This window comes from Musca vetustissima, unplaced genomic scaffold, assembly GCF_032173495.1.
Source record: "Musca vetustissima isolate MV318-11 ecotype Yass unplaced genomic scaffold, APGP_CSIRO_Mvet_v1 utg9226, whole genome shotgun sequence".
In the NCBI taxonomy this organism is placed as follows: domain Eukaryota; kingdom Metazoa; phylum Arthropoda; class Insecta; order Diptera; family Muscidae; genus Musca; species Musca vetustissima.
This window is the reverse complement of record NW_026885273.1, coordinates 31,311-49,593: the sequence shown is the minus strand read 5'-3', so window position 1 is coordinate 49,593 and position 18,283 is coordinate 31,311. Positions and strand designations below refer to the sequence as shown.

Here is an 18,283-nt window from a genome sequence, read left to right as displayed (position 1 = left end):
GTTATGTCAATGTCATTCTTATTCATTAAAAACGAACGGCCAAATTACATCCAACATAACGAGAAAGATAGAGACAACTGTCAATATTTTATACAATCAATTTATTTCCATTATAATATTATTCTCTTTCAATCTCAAATAAATAACAATCTCTTTTCTCTCTCTAATTTCATTTCAGATTATCTAGTTAACCTATTTTTATTTCACCGTTGAACTAGGCCGCCTTTGGGCCTCTCACCGCCAAGATGTCGTCGGTTAAAGTGGCGGTTCGAGTGCGTCCCTTTAACTCGCGGGAGATAAGTCGAGAATCAAAATGTATTATAGAAATGTTCGATAATACCACCACAGGTATGCTAATACATAAATTCATATGGTCATCAGGATTATATTAACATCATCACCACACCACATACGTATTTATTTCTCTTTGCAGCCATTACAAATCCAAAAGTTCCACCCAATTCCGCTGATGCTGTCAAACGTTTTAACTTCGATTATTCCTATTGGTCACACAATGTAAGTTTAGTTTATTATACAAGATAATAACAATTACAATATAACATAAAAATATATTTGTGTTCCCATTTCTAGCCCAAGGATCCATGTTTCTCTACACAGGCCATGGTCTACAAAGACATTGGCGAGGAAATGTTGCAACATTCCTTTGATGGCTACAATGTGTGCATATTTGCCTATGGGCAAACTGGTGCTGGTAAATCCTATACCATGATGGGTAAACAGGAGGAACATCAGGAGGGTATAATACCCATGATTTGTAAAGATTTATTTAGGCGAATAGCTGCAACAGAATCAGATGATTTGAAATATTCGGTAAGAAAACCATAGCTAATGCTAAAAAATACGTTTTATTAATTAATTTGATTTCATTTAGGTTGAGGTCTCTTACATGGAAATCTATTGTGAACGTGTCCGTGATTTGTTGAATCCCAAAAATAAAGGCAATTTGCGAGTCCGTGAACATCCTCTATTGGGTCCCTATGTTGAAGATCTATCGAAATTAGCTGTTACCAGCTATCAAGATATTCACGATCTCATCGATGAGGGCAACAAGGCCCGTACCGTGGCAGCCACCAACATGAATGAGACAAGTTCTCGTTCTCATGCCGTCTTTACGATTTTCTTTACACAACAGCGTCATGATGCCATGACAGATTTGAATACAGAAAAAGTTTCCAAAATAAGTTTGGTTGATTTAGCCGGTTCGGAACGTGCCGATTCAACAGGTGCTAAGGGTACACGTCTCAAGGAGGGAGCCAACATAAACAAGTCCTTAACCACATTGGGCAAAGTTATTTCAGCTTTGGCAGAAATTGTAAGTTGCGATAATATAATTAAGTCATCCATCTATCCATTAGATTTTCATACCCAACACAAACTACCTACATTTGTTACACACACGCAAACACATTTACCATGATATCTTGTTTCGGAATATTTTTGTTTTGTTTTTGTTTTCCTTTACAATAATTTAAAACTTATAATAAAACGAGTTGTCCAAATATTTTCTAAATTACTATAAAAAATCCACTTTGCTTTTTCTCTCACCTCAAATAACAAAAAATAATATTCATAAATTCCATTTGCCACAAACAATTGGTTATCCATAACGCCCTTTTATGCGAAATTTGAATATTTCCAGTCTGTAAGTATATAACGTGCAAATAACGAATAATTATTTTCTGTTTTAAATAAAACTTTGTAAAATAAAAATACCGTTAACGTTTATGGTTCCATGTGATTCTCCCCGGTTTGTGAGAAAAGTCTATTTAAACAAGTATATCAGATCTCAAAGTACATTGTGTAAAAAAGTTTTATTCCTTTACAGAATATATCTTGAGATTTGTATATCGATTTAAGAAAATTGATATTTTTCATCAAAACTGGGAGATGATATTAAATATGTTAATGTTTGTGTTATATTTAAATTTAATTTATAAACATTTTTCTTATTTAAAACATAATGACATTTACATTTTATCTAATTACATTTATGATTTATAGTAGTTATAAAACAGTTTCAGATTTTCTCAATATTTTTGAAGGATAATTTTCGAATTTTATGTATTCATGGGAACTCATATTTATGTGTGTTCTCATGAACTATATAATTGCTACACATTTACCAAAATAATGACAATTATTGTAATAAGTATATACGTATAGAAAAAAATACTTCGAAAATTATCTTGTTAGTGCATGTTTTTCTATTTTCCTTTTCAATATAGAACTCATGATGATGGTCATAAGCCCACATGATTCTACCGACTAATAATATCCTAACATAGCTTTTTAACATTCAAATTTTTTTATCGAAAAATCCCAAATGTAGGCTTCCAAAAATAAAAAATCTAAAAAAGCTGATTTCATACCATATCGTGACTCGGTTCTAACCTGGTTGTTACGTGAAAACTTGGGTGGTAATTCAAAAACTGCAATGATAGCAGCCATATCACCAGCCGATATTAATTATGACGAGACATTAAGTACATTGAGGTAAGTTTTTTTTTTAATAAATAATAAAGTATTTGAGTAATTGCTAATCTTGTGTATATATTTATTTGTAGATATGCTGATCGTGCTAAGGCTATTGTCTGCAAAGCTGTCGTCAATGAAGATGCCAATGCCAAACTTATTCGTGAACTTAAGGAAGAAATTCAAAAATTGCGTGATCTCCTGAAAGCTGAGGGTATTGAAGTGCAAGAAGGTAATAATACGTATAAATATAGGTTGTATGAATGTATGTTTGTTTTACTATTGTGTTAGATTTAGTTATGTTTTCAAATCCGGTAAGAAAAACAAGATAAATCCTAAAACTAAAATATGTGTATTTTTGTCAAATGCATGGTATAAGTTAGCGAATAAGACTTGGCGATGATAAAAATAACAAATGTCTTCATAGTGCTCCGAATAGTGTCTGGGTCAGACATTAATCGAGAATATAAAAGTACAAATAATATAGGAGTACAAACGTTATGGGAAAACAGACAATGGATGGATTTTGATATTTTGTAGAACTTGTATCTATGATATTTTTAAAGACATTTTCCTTAAATTTTTATGATTACATACAATAACAGAAACATTGTCACGTGTGAAAAAAGAAAATTGTTGTTGGCGTACCAATTCAATAATACATCTGCGGTCTTACGATCGTGCACCAATGAGCTAACGCTTGTGCTATAGAAAATAAATGAGCATAGGGTACTGCATTGAGCCTAAAACCTCTAGCGTCATGTTTGCTTTAGTCGGCTTTTTTCGTCCTATTTCATGTAAATTATGCATCAACGACCTCACGTTGTACGATTAACTAGAAATTTATCATAGACTCCCGCATTAAGTCTAGAATGACTTTAGTCCAATTTGCTTTAAAACGGAACAAACTTAAATATAATATGCATATATAATTTCAACGTTTTCCGAATTCATATAATTCAAAATATTAAATGAAGTTATTAAGGGGACCCCCCCATTCTCGGGGTCAAAATTTTTGTTGATATAATTCGAATCTACACTGATTAAAGAATGTCTCTACAAAATTTCAAGTGAAAATCTCAAGAACTGTTGAAGATATATCCGATTTAGTGTGTCAGCATCAAGTGACGGCTAAAGGGTTTCTCAAACTTTAAACGCGTTTTTCTCTAAACATTTTTTTGCGAATGGCGGGCACGATAACTCAAAAACTAATAATCCAATCGGTTCCAAATTTTGCATCGTTTCTCTGGGAGTATATATATTTTTTGACTTGGGTTTTGGTAAAAAATCGGCGATTTTCCAAAAATATTTTTGTCAAAGGTCCACCATTTTGTTAATTTTAGAGCGAAGTCAATAATCCTAGTTCATACGAGAGCCAGACATGTACTCTTTCTAACACCCTTGGATTTTTCGGATTCCGATGTTCCAGTCATGCCCGCCATCAAAAATAAGGACTTTTCTTTAATTACAAAAAACAACAACAAAACAATAACAAAATTTTTTTGTAAATTATTTTTCTTCTTTTTTAAATCTTCAATTATATATGTGCAAAGTTACAAACCTTAACAAGCATTGGTATTGATTTACCAGCCCATTGAAAATCTTAAAAAATTCAAATCGAGAATGGGGGGGGGGGGGTTCCCTTAAATGCTGTTAGATTTAAAAAAAAATACAACGCCGGTTTCCAATTATAAGAAAAACCTTATAAAAAAAGTTTTTTACTAGTAAAAAGGATATCGACCATTTTATTTTTCCCTCACTTTATATATAATTTAAAATGCATTTGACAAAATACACATATTGAAATAATTTAAATAACTTTATAAAACAAATTGTTAACTTATTGAATTTTAAATTAACCCCCAAAAAATAATAATCTTAGTTCTTTATCTATAAATATGTTGATGTTAATTACTATAACATATACTCATGGTGTGTGTTGATTTCATTGAAGGTTACAATTTGTCGCTATAAATAGAAAAATAGATAAACCATTTAAATATACTACGTAATGTCAAGGTTGGGCATATATGACATTGAAAATGAGTTACAAAATTAATTTTACCTACCACCCAACCCGCATCTTAAAAAAACGTAAACTAAAATTGTTACCTTCAATTTATATCAGACATACAGTATCAGGCCAAAAATTTTGCAAATGTTTAATTTATTCTTTTAAAAAAGAAAACAACAACAATCTTTGCTACCTATTTTACTATCTATTGATTTTTCTTACTTTATTGATTAGCTCTAAGCGGAACCGATGAAAATAGTAGTACGATCTATTTTTTTATATGCATATTTTTTTCCATTAGCAAATCCGTATTCCCTTTTTATGTTGATCCCCTCCCCCTATCTACTAGCATAACACACTTTTGGCTTGATACTTTGTATGTACAATCAATTGTTAATTAACTAACCCCCATTTATATGCATATTCCTATTTTATTTATTATTTGTTTGTACTATTCTTTTTTTTGTAACTTTCCTCCCCCTTGTGTCTGTGTTTTGAAATTTTTTGATTTTGGTAATAATTCCATTGTGTTCATATTTAGGGCCTGATGGCAAAGTGGTTTGTGAAAAACGCGATACAAATAGTAAGTAGTTTCGTAACAAACCCATAATAAAATGAATATTTATATAGTAAATATATCAAATACGTATACGCTTAATAATACAATAAGAAAAAGAACAAATAAATATTCTTGGTATGACAATAAAAACAAAATTGCAAGTCCATTAAAAAAATTAATAGAAAGTGGTAAATTGAATCAATTTCAACCTTGTCACAGATGTCGTAGTCGCGTCGATTTTGATACGTTTTTATAAAATATAAATACAAATCTATTACCGTGTCGGTATTTTGTGTGTGGTATACTATAAGTAAAATTACTATTACAAACTCGTCCCAGTCATAGTACCGCAATATTTTAAGTTCTACGTTTCGACTCTTGTCAAAATACGACTACGACAATAATAAACAATTTTAATCCTTATTAAGTTTATTTTTTTTAAATGAATGATATTTTTATAATATTATTGTTGTACCAATAATTTTTTGTATCACATGCTTTGCTATTTAATAAAAAAATTATTTATTTTTTCATATACTTTGTATTTTTAAATAATTTATATGATTTATTTTATTTAAATCTGCGTGTGTATTTACCTTAATAGCCTAGACAGACGACAGCCTTAATTTGGATTAACAGCCTTAATTCAAATTAACTTGTACATTATCCTCATTTTTATGTGTTGCAAATGCACAAAATCAAACTGAATTTATACTGAATTAAGCAATTTCAATATGGCAATGCTGTAGAAAATAAATTGATTATTGTCAAATTTATTTATGTTTATGAAAATAAAAACTAGAAATAAAGGCAAAATACAACATTCCCTCGAGCTGGGCGCTGTTTTATCATAATTATAGCTGTTATTTGTCCTGTCTTTCGTGTATCGTTTTCATAAAGATTTAATCCAAAAAAATATTGTAAAAAATGTCAATATTTTCTTCCTACACACAGACAAACAATAGTTTTGAAACAAAAAAAAAACTGGTTCATAAATGCAGAAACTCTCGTCTGTCAGGGGTAAATATTAATTCAAATTAAGAACTATTTAATGCAAATTAAGGCTGTCGTCTGTCTTTGGTATAACACTATCTGCTGCGTAATTAATATTTGAATTCCAAAATATATGTATATTACTATATATATGTATGTATAAGGTTTTGTATTGGAAGGTATTCAAGTGAATTGTGTCGTAAAACCGCTTCTTAAAAAAATTGTGTTATGAAAAAAACAAACTTTTTATCTATGCTTTATTTATGGCGCAAATCATTTGCAATACCTTTAAAATATTCATTTCCAGAATTTCGAATAAATTAATTAATTATATGTATATCTGTGCTTATAAAGCTATATTCTGAAATCCATCATTATATCCAGCAGATGTTGGATATTACTTAACTTTTCATCTTCATCAACTAATAGAACTTTGAAATTAATTTGAAACTATATATTATTAAAATGTTTCAAGTAATGTTTTAAAATGTTATAAACAGCTTTAATTTATATGTATAAAAAAAATGTTACTTATTTATTTTCAATGCCAATTCAATTTATTACGTATAAGAGAATCTATCCCAAGGCGTCATCTACTAATTTGAAGGGGGTCAGAATACCTGTACTTCTAAAAAATCATAATTAATGTTATGTGATGCAGTGACCGAGCCCATTGGGCCAAGGACAACTAAAATAACTACTCGAATAATTTAGCATCTGCTTTCACTCGGGTGTTATAGCTTAATCATAATAGATTTTTGACAAAGCTATGCATTCTAATGGGATGTATTCTGGAGAAGAATGTCTTTTGCTGCGTGACGCTGGACATCTACATAGTATGTGATCAATTGTTTTCAATTCTTCCTCATACTCACATAAACGGGAGGAGACCACTCCATCTCCGGCTTTACCACGTTCAGATTGTTTTCCCAAGAATCCGATGATAAAAAAAACTACAAGTATGACTAGTACGATCCGGAATTGAGATTTTGGATTTGGAAGTTATATATATATATACGATCCGAAAACATTTGGGAGGAAACTATAGGGAAAAGTTTAACTATGTACAATTTTAGTTAAGGACATTAAGTAAGGACTAATTTAAGCAATTCATCTTTTATAAGTTAGGTTTATTAAATAAAACAAAATAGTTTAAGATCCCTTACCATGCCCAGCTCTCATCATTATGTGTGTGTGTCTTCGTCCAAACCACTGTTCGTCTTCAAGCCGCCGTAATATATTTTCACTTTGCATCTTTAATACAATTTCTATAATTTTCATTTACGTAGTATTGCTTTATTTTGTAAATAATATTTATGGCCTTGCAAAAACTTATCAAGTATTGGAATATACCCACTTCCGCTAAAACGGAGGCGTTCTTGTTAAATATCGATTTCAATTGAAATTTGTTTTTACAGAAGATGAAATTAAAAATGGCGGAGGTGGTAATGGTGGTACTACTACCATTAAATCGCCCATCAATCGTAATCGTAATGGTTCAACAGCAGAAATGGCTGTGGATCAATTGCAGGCCAGTGAAAAATTGATTGCCGGTAAGCTCAAAAATTATTTAGGGGATATAAAATTTATTCAATTTAAATTTTGGTATTCTTATTTGAAATTATAATCATTTGCAGAACTAAATGAAACCTGGGAGGAGAAACTTAAACGTACCGAAGAAATTCGTTTACAACGTGAAGCTGTTTTTGCCGAAATGGGTGTTGCAGTCAAAGAGGATGGCATGACTGTGGGCGTTTTCTCGCCCAAGAAAACACCACATTTGGTGAATTTGAATGAAGATCCGAATTTATCGGAATGTCTGTTGTATTACATCAAGGATGGCATTACCCGTTTGGGTACCCATGAGGCAAATGTTCCACAAGACATACAGCTATGTGGTTCACACATCCTCAAGGAGCACTGTACATTCGAAAATCGCAACAATGTTGTCACTTTGATACCGCATAAAGACGCCTTGGTCTATTTGAATGGTCGTCAAATGGTCGAACCACAAGTCTTACGAACTGGATCCCGTGTTATTTTGGGCAAAAATCATGTGTTTCGTTTTACAAATCCCGAGCAGGCTCGTGAAATACGTGAAAAAATTGTCGAAAATGCTGAGAATGAAAATGAAAACGAAAATGAGAAATGTGATACGCAGGAGGTCGATTGGAATTTCGCTCAATGTGAATTATTGGAGAAACAGGGTATTGATTTGAAGGCTGAAATGAAGAAACGTTTAGATGTTTTGGAAGAACAATATAAGCGAGAAAAATTGCAGGCCGATCAAGAATTCGAGGAGCAACGTAAGGTAAGTACAGTATTTGATTTTAGTCTTAAACAAGAAATATTTATTTGAAAAACAATGTGTGTATGTGTTTGTATTTGCAGTCATATGAGGCTCGCATTGATGCTTTACAAAAGCAAGTGGAGGAACAGTCAATGACCATGTCCATGTACAGCAGCTACACCCCTGAAGATTTGCAAGATGAAGAGGTTTATTGTAAGTATTGTTGTTCAAAACTAGTTTTGACACACCTCAATTGATAATATTTTGCAATTTAATTTATAGCGAACCCAGCTTATGAATCATGTTGGAATGCACGTGAGGCCGGCTTGGCTGCCTGGGCATTCCGCAAGTGGCGTTATCATCAGTTTACCTCACTACGAGATGATTTATGGGGAAATGCCATATTCCTCAAGGAGGCCAATGCCATTTCTGTCGAATTGAAAAAGAAGGTGCAGTTCCAATTCACTCTTCTCACTGACACTTTGTACTCACCTTTGCCACCCGAGTTGGCCTCGTCTGCCTCTCCACTTCAGACTGAAGATGAATTCGGCACACCACCAGTATCAAAAACATTGGTTGCCGTTGAAGTTACCGATACAAAGAATGGTGCCACCCATTATTGGTCTTTGGAAAAGTTGCGGTAAGTTGTTTGTCTGCTTTTATTCGCACTCCCCAGATATGTGTTCTAGTTTTCTGTGGGAGATTTTTCTTTTGATTTTATATTCGTTGGAGTTATAATTTTCTTCTCACAACCATTGTTTTGTTTTAATAAGCAAACATTATTTGTATTTAGATATTTTTTTTTTTTGGTTTACATTGATTTAGGTTTAATTAATTTTTGTTTGTTATTCAAATTAGTTATTTTTCCCTATCATAACCTCAAAGGCTTCTTCAGTTAAAATAATTGTTAAATCAGTTTATTTTATAGTTAAAAATAACAATGATTTTGAACGTGCATGGTGGTTGTTTTCTTGAGTTGAAGTATTAAAATGTTGTTCTTTATATATTTGAATCTGAAGAAATGCTGTTGTATTGGGTAGAACATGTTATATGAGTATATATAGTGGAGGAATTGATCGGTCAAAAATCTATGTAGCTTGTCATAACGTTAGTAAAATGATTGATAAATACATTTTTTGTCGAAACAAAATACATGTTTCAACGACGGCAAAATGGAAAAAATCACCTCCGAAGCATTCATACATATTCAAATGATTTTTATGAATTGCGTAGCAGAGATTTTGGGGCTTATCTTGAAAGTACTTGAAAGTACTATAATCACTACATCTTTTTAATAAACAAAACTAACCTTCATTCTTATATATAAAACATATATTTTTGTAATGTCGATTTCATTAAGTTTTGTTTTAAAATGTAAAATAGACGAAATTCTTCGTAAACTCGACAAACTAAACCAACAATAATATTTTAAATCTAAATGGGTTTCAAACTTTTTTCGGTAAAGTGAGGTAGATTGTAAATTTGTATAACTTTTTCTTTTGGATTTGATTGTTGCTGTATATATATATAAAATATTGCATATCAAACTTGATAAAGGTAAATTGGCCTAAAATTGTTTATACATTTATAATTCGACTAAAACTATTTTACTTTCAAAAATCTATTAAACTTCACACTATAACCACCATAACACGACTCATTTCACTATTTTAGTTTTTTATTTCATTTTTTAAGTTCTTCGTAATGTAGAAAATACAATTCGTAATATCCTTTGTATCTCTAGATCTTGTGTTTTACTTTAGCCTTCATTCTCTGAAAAATATGTTCTTTATTTATTTTTCTCATTTCTTTAATACACAAAAATACCAAATACTCATAACAACATTTATTGAACAAAACAAAAATACATACAATGATTGCTATTTAACATTAAAAATGACAAAAAACAATGACATAAAACAGTTATCGCTTGGAAATGATGCGACAAATTTACAATGTGGAATCACCACCATCATCAATGCTCTATGATACCTCAGCCTTAACTGATGGTTCATCCATACCAAATTCCGCTTGTACTCCCAACAACATTGCCGACATCAATGTTCCTCATCCAATTGAATCATCATCGCCGACAATGTCAACGCCATCGTCGATGTTAAGTGAGGCAACCACTGAGTGTTGTAATCGTCTGCAAGAATTTGCTCTGAATGGTTATTTGGGAAATGTTGTGAAACAGCATCAGCTACAGCGTCAGCAACAGCAGCAACAACAACAGATATCCAATTTACATCAACAACAGCCACAGCCATCACCTTCAAAATCGACTCAATTGAAATCAAACAACAATTCACCATCCCGTCTATCATTGGCTAATCTTATGCCCTCTAGGTTGGCTTTAATTTTTTCGAGGTTCCTTTTCTTTTCTACTCTATTCCAAAACATATCTGTGTCTTTGTTTTTTAAGTTTTAATTTTATTTACTTGTTTTGGTTTTATTTTGCAAATACCGTTATTTCATATATTTTTCTAGTGTGAATATCTTTATATTTAAATGTTCTTTTTTAATGGATATTGATTTTTATTTAATTTCAAATTGCTTTGTCCGATTCCATTCCCTTAACAATTACACGTACATAATAAAAATACGTCAGTGGTCCTATGGTGCTTAGTGGGAAAAATTCATTAACCCTTACATAATAAATATGTTTAAAATGATTGTCCGTTAATAAAAATGTTTCGCATACTAAATATATCTATTGAGGAGTTATAAATTATGTTGATGTCCTTGTACGAAATTAATACCATTGAATTAATACAGTTATAAATATAAATAACCTAACAAAAACAAGAATATTTAATTTCCATTTCTCTTTTCATTTTTTTGGGAATTGACTGTGAAATATCTATTGCATGTTCACTTTTTGTATTTGTATATTTTTAACTTATTTTTTATTACTGTTGTGCCTTTGAGGAAATATTATTTGCAAATTTATATAAATACTGCATGAAATACTTATATATTATTTTTGTATAAATATATTATATTTCTATATAATATTAAATACCATTATATATTACCTGTCTCATATCAACCGAATCGTAGGTTCGACTTGATTTTGTTGAGGCTTATATCCCACTTGGAGGTTTGATATCGCAGTCATGAATGCTTAAAAATTTTGCCGCGTCTTGCTCAAGGACCATTTGGATATTATTTTTGTACCCTACACCACACTATGTGGTACAGGGTATTTTGAGAATATGCATAGAATCACTTTCTGATTCGATTTATGTATGTCCGTCCGTTTGGCCATGTTAAATTCTAAATTAGGCACAGCTCATTCATTTGACCCAAAGACGAACCCTATTGAAAATGGGGAAAATCGGTTCAGATGTAGATGTAGGTCCCATATATATTTTTGTTCGATTTAATGTAAATGGTGTACCAAAGTCCCTATATATCATTCGATTTGCACGAAATTTGGCATAGAGTACTGAATTAAGTCTAGAATGATGTGTGTTAAGTTTCGTGAAAATCGGTTCAGATTTAGATATAGCTCCCATATATATTTTCATCCGATTTTATGTAAATGGTGCACCAAACTGCCAAGGTTTGTCCTATTGAGACAACATTTTGCGCAGCGTACTGAATTCCGTTCAGGTTGATGTCTGTGAAGTTTTGTTGATGTCAGATTTACATACAGCTCACATACAAATTTTGCTGGATTTCATAAAAATCTTACACCAAAATGTTTGCCCGATTGGCTTGCAATTTTTAATACATTTCAGAATGGTTTTTTATTGGTTCAAATATCTATGTAGATCACAATATTTTTTCGCCTGATTCCATTTCAATGGTCTTCCAAAGATGCTATGTCTCTTCTATCTATAAAAAATCTCCCGATTTAAATAGCTTTTTCCTAATTTCCTTTTTTTATCAATGTATACGAGGGTTGTAAACGTACTGCGATTAATTCAATTTATATCAAAGATATTTATAATTTTGTGGTTGGTAAATACCGATTTTAATAGCCTTGGATATTTTTTGAAATATGTATTCAATATTTAACCCTCTAATTGCCGCCTCAAAGGACTGCAAGTTGTTTTTTCCACCGTAGATGGTTGGAAGAAGCTTCACAGCATCACTGTTTATGTACTTTAGTCTATGCAGGGTTACTGTCGTTTGTAAAACGTCTCTTCATTCTTTATAAAATTATTTTCTTCAACCAAATCAAATCAAATTCGTCTATATAATCCTCCAAGATCTTTTCATCAAAAATAACTTCATTCAAAATGTCAAGACCCTAACATATTTGAAAACAATTTTTACTGATCGATGATTCTATTTATTGATAAAATTAACAGCTTAATAAACGAATCAAGTAATTTAGCATGTGATTCCAAATTATAGAGCTTTACGGTTACGGTAGGGGGTCTTTGCAACATAAGTGTTTATTTAAATTTTTCAGATTGTTACTATCACTAACATATTGAGGGATATTTCTAAGTCGACATAAAAGTTTACGCGATCAGTCTACCAATATATATTTAAATAATTATATTGTGCAGCTACTTACAGAATATATATATATATATATTCAAAGTTATAATTATCATTTGGCTGGTTTATTAAAATTTATGTTGCCTATTTTTATTGTACACATTTGCTTTATTTTCGTAGCTTCTTGAAGTATCTATCAAAAAATATACCATATTGTAAATGTTTTGAACTCGAAAAATATTTAATTTATAATTGTGTTTGCATTTTTTTCCAGGCAACGTTTGGAGTTGATGCGTGAAATGTATCACAATGAAGCCGAACTCAGTCCATCATCGCCCGATTACAATGTAGAATCTCTTACTGGTGGTGATCCATTCTATGATCGTTTCCCATGGTTCCGTATGGTTGGTCGATCATTTGTTTATTTGAGTAATCTCTTGTATCCCGTACCATTGGTGCACAAGGTGGCCATTGTTAATGAGCGGGGTGATGTCCGGGGCTATTTACGTATTGCAGTACAGCCGGTTTTGGTAAGTTCAAGGAAATATTTTCTCTATACACATTTGTTTTCAAATTATATTTTCATTTAATTTTTGGCAATAGGATGAAGAATCTCTGGATTTCAATAATGGTGTTAAACAATCAGCTCGCTTGATATTCAATGAAGACGATGCTAAACCACGTTATCGTGCTTTGAACGACAAGGATGATGTTCAACGTTATATAGAGAATGGCAGTGCTTTGGATAGCAAACTTGAAGGTTTGTTACCCAAGCAATACTAACTAATGAAACTTTTAAACTAAACAAATTTGTTAACTATTTCAGAGCTTGGAGATGTTGATTCGGGACGTGGCATTGATTCAAATTCGGCATCAGAATGTCAGGAGGCTCAGGATGAACCTGGTGAACATTTACAAATTGGCAAAGAATTTACATTCCGTGTTACAGTATTGCAGGCAACTGGTATTGGTGCTGAGTATGCAGATATCTTCTGTCAATTCAAGTAAGTTATTGCTATACGAATATTTTATAATTTCCTAAAATTAAAATCAACAATTAATTTTGTTATTACAGCTTCTTACATCGTCACGAGGAGGCATTCTCCACAGAACCCGTTAAGAACTCTGCCGGCGATCGTTTGGGTTTCTATCATGTGCAGAATGTAAGTGTTAATCTTTGTTAGATTTCAAACCCATTTTACATTTGTATTCCTTTTGCAGATTACTGTTCCAGTTACCAAGTCGTTTATTGAATATTTGAAAACACAACCGATCATGTTTAAAGTCTTTGGCCACTACCAGACACATCCCTTGCACAAGGATGCTAAACAGGAATTCGTATCACGACCACCACCAAGACGCATGTTACCACCAAGCATACCTATTTCACAGCCAGTACGCAGTCCCAAATTTGGACCGCTACCATGTCCTCCATCGTCGACAGTCTTGGCAAAACATGATGTTTTGGTGTGGTTTGAAATATGCGAATTGGCTCCCAACGGTGAATATGTACCGGCGGTAAGTTAGATGAAACATATTTCAACATTTTCAGATTTTTCGATTGCTCACTCCGTGCATCCTATTTTTTTAGGTTGTTGAACATAGCGATGATCTTCCTTGCCGAGGCTTATTCCTATTGCATCAAGGCATTCAGCGACGCATTCGCATTACCATTGTCCATGAACCAACACCTGAAGTGAAATGGAAGGATATTCGTGAATTAGTTGTGGGACGTATACGCAACACTCCCGAATCCTCGGAAGATGATGAAGATTCGTGTGTTTTATCTTTGGGCTTATTCCCTGGCGAAGCTATTGAGGTACCCGGCGATGATCGTTCATTCTTTAGATTTGAAGCTGCTTGGGATTCTAGTCTTCATAATTCGGCATTGTTGAATCGAGTATCACAGGGTGGTGAAACGGTCTATATAACACTGAGCGCTTACTTGGAGGTAAGTTGGGAGTTAATAACTCTTGGTGTTGACAGAGTAATATTCGTTATAATGTTTTTGCTAACTTTCGTTTCAGTTGGAAAATTGTGCTCGCCCAGCTATTATTACAAAAGATTTAAGCATGATCATTTATGGTCGTGATGCTCGTACCGGTCCACGTTCTTTGAAACATCTATTCTCTGGTCAATATCGTAATCCGGAGGCAAATCGTTTATCGGGCGTTTATGAATTATCATTAAGAAGAGCATCTGATGCAGGTAGTCCAGGTAGAAGTTCTAAATGTAGTCGTTGCTGTTGTTGTGTGTTTTTGTTGCTCCGTAAATTATGTTTTATATGCCGTTTGATTACAAATTTAGAAGCTGTTTCTTGATTTTATGGATTTAACATAAAGTGTCATACAAAAATTTTTATGCAAGATTTAGAACCAATATGTAACGGCACCGTATATAATCTCAACTTTTTATATAATAAATGCAATTTGAGATTGGATGCTTAACTGAATTATCGTTCATAAGAGATGAAAAATATGATGGTCAGGCAGGCTATCACTCTTTGGCTGTAATCAGTTTAACATCTGTTCTGAAAGCAATTTTATCTCAGGAAGTATGCAGTTATAAAAACCTTCTTATTAAAACCTGCCTGTCTGTCTCTCTCGATCTTTGTTCTGCTTTATACCCAAAGGCCTTTCCAATAAATCTACATGTTATACATTTAATGAAATGTTTAATGTTTTAACGGCATATTCTACATTAATTCCAGTGCTTAGTTTTGTTTAACACGTTTACTTTTTATTCTGTTTTGTTAAACGCAAAATTTTTAACACAATTTTCTCGTCCCTGTTTTCTTTGCAAAGGTGTCCAACGCCGACAACGTCGCGTCCTTGATACTAGCTCAACCTATGTCCGCGGTGAAGAAAATTTACATGGGTGGCGTCCACGTGGTGATTCCCTTATCTTTGATCATCAATGGGAACTGGAGAAATTAACACGCCTCGAAGAGGTTGGACGTGTTCGTCATTTGTTGTTATTGCGTGAACGTTTGGGTATGGATACAAATCCGAATCCGACAACAAAAACCGAAAAGGATGTTTGCAATTTGGCTGCTAAAGCAGCAACATCGCCTGTACATATGGTCATACCACCATCACCACAGACACCGGTAAAGGACTCACAACAAATATTACCTGAGCGTGAGTACAATGAACGTGAAATTGAACTGATGAACAAGTGTTTGAAACTAATACAAGGTAAATTGAATAATGAGTTTCACGGACATGAATGTATATTTAAATGTGTATTTTTGTTTGGATATTTAGGACGCAGTAACAAATCAGATAACAATGATAACCAATCACAATCGGATGTATCACCCAGTGATGAAGGATGTGCTGATATGACCGTCAGCTGCATATCCAGCAGTTCAATAGAGTATGTATGAGTGCTGGCTTTTAAGAAGTACGCCAGAATTGATTGGAAGGTTTCAAAGGCCGATATTCATGCCTTCATAAATGACAACACACTTAAGGAAAATACTTTTCAAAAGAAATGTAGCATAAAGATTAATAAGATAATGTCAAATGCGATAACTTGTATTTATAGTGTTACAAATCGGAAAACATCCAGTGTTGTCTAATTGTTAGGAGATAAGGAGTAAGCCAAGTATACAAATTCGGCAAATTTTCATACAAACAACATGTAATCAGTTCGCGACAGTCAGGGCCAGCAACAGACATTTTCGTTGCTCATTTCGTTTTCACGACAATCAAATCGTCCGATGGTAGACTGGATTGTTTCTATTGCATATATTAATAAGATTGAAATATAATTATAATATTACCGCGATTTGATTTGCACTTGATCGATTAATAATAGCCTTAAAGATCAGACTATGAACATAAGAACTGCAAAGAATACTCATAAAAAGATTATGTGACTGCATTTGTTTGCAAAACGCACATTTTTCCCTGGAATTCATTTTGATATGAACACAATTGCTTGCACGATGGCCTATTGATTACTCTGAGTACATCCTAGAACAAATCTTAAATAATAACCAAATTTTTGCAGAAACAATAAAAAAACTTAAAACTATTTATTGATTTATCTTAATTTATTTAACTTTATAAACCTTTTCTTTTTTCATATTTGTGTGTATTAAAAAACTCTTCTTTGGTTACTACTGTATTAGACGAAGGTAAAATTTTCAATTTATTTGTTTTCGTTTTACTGTTAAATTTTGTTACGTTTTTTACACCAATTTTACTATTTAAATGTGACAGCTTACGTTATAAATTTCATTATGTAGTCATTTATTTTAATTTTATTCTTCTAAAATTAAACACTAAATTTAACTAATACTTCATAACAAGTTATTGCTTAAACACTTTGCAAAACAAATACATATATAACCGAAACTAATATTCTAAATGTTTCTTGTTTCGCACAAATATCGGTTTAGTGGACATCTTTATACTAACCTTTCGACTATGGTTTTCCTTTGTTTCTTAGATTATGCTCTCCCGATCGTTCGGATGCACCCAATGGCTGGGAAGCTCCAGCACCGGCTACACAACCAGCCCTCCCTCTACGCTTGTATGTACCCGAATTGGAAGAAATTCGTGTCAGTCCTGTGGTGGCCCGCAAGGGTTTGTTGAATGTTTTGGAGCATGGCGGTTCTGGTTGGAAGAAACGCTGGGTGGTATGTATTCATTTTGTGCTAAGAGGTATTTTTATTTATTTATTTCTATGATAACATTTTGGCTTGTAGATTGTCCGCCGTCCTTACGTTTTCATTTACAAATCGGAAAAAGATCCAGTGGAACGTGCAATTTTGAATTTGGGCACAGCTCAAGTTGAGTGCAGCGAAGATCAAGCAGCCATGGTTAAAATACCAAATACATTCAGGTAGAAAAGACCTTTTACAATCAAGTTTTATCGGTGATTGATATTTATTTAATTCATTAATATAGCGTTGTAACCAAACACCGTGGTTATCTATTACAAACTCTGGGCGACAAAGAAGTCCATGATTGGTTATATGCCATTAATCCATTGTTGGCTGGACAAATAAGGTAATTTATTAACACAAGATAAATATAAGAAATACTCTTTATTAAAAACCAAAACTTTATTTGCATTACAATTTCAGATCTCGCTTGGCTCGACGCACACAGGAGACCGCCTCACAAACAGCATCACAAATCCAGGCTACAATTGCCACAAATACCGGCAGTAATAATAAATGAGATACGATTACGATGGAATCCGTTTTAGTATATTAAAGAACAATTCTATCCTCACAAACTACACAACAACATTTCAAACTTGAAACCTATAAGGATAGCAGTTATAATACACACCACATGGATATGGTTTGTCAAGGAGTGATCAGACGCAAAAAGGACTTTGTTCAAAAGCAAAACAAGAGATAGTATATCTTCTATAACTGTCCCAAAACAAAAAATGCAGAAAGTAAACGGATTCCATCGATGATGATAATAAGATTTGAAACAAATAACAACATATA

General features: G+C 32.6%; 1 protein-coding gene across 1 annotated transcript; it reads left to right on the top strand.

The window, feature by feature from the left end:
* Positions 1–201: 201 nt before the first annotated feature.
* Positions 202–18,054, top strand: LOC133332472 (kinesin-like protein unc-104). The gene is made up of 24 exons (XM_061540875.1): positions 202–348; positions 434–516; positions 592–831; positions 893–1,333; positions 2,351–2,514; positions 2,586–2,725; positions 5,049–5,090; positions 7,478–7,612; positions 7,697–8,370; positions 8,451–8,562; positions 8,632–8,989; positions 13,082–13,337; positions 13,411–13,567; positions 13,634–13,811; positions 13,883–13,970; positions 14,029–14,325; positions 14,399–14,758; positions 14,835–15,024; positions 15,612–16,004; positions 16,074–16,185; positions 17,266–17,455; positions 17,525–17,661; positions 17,727–17,828; positions 17,906–18,054. The coding sequence occupies exons 1-24, from the start codon at positions 246–248 to the stop codon at positions 18,000–18,002; spliced, it is 5,049 nt and encodes a 1,682-aa protein (XP_061396859.1). The 5' UTR covers positions 202–245; the 3' UTR covers positions 18,003–18,054.
* The last annotated feature ends 229 nt before the right edge of the window (positions 18,055–18,283 follow it).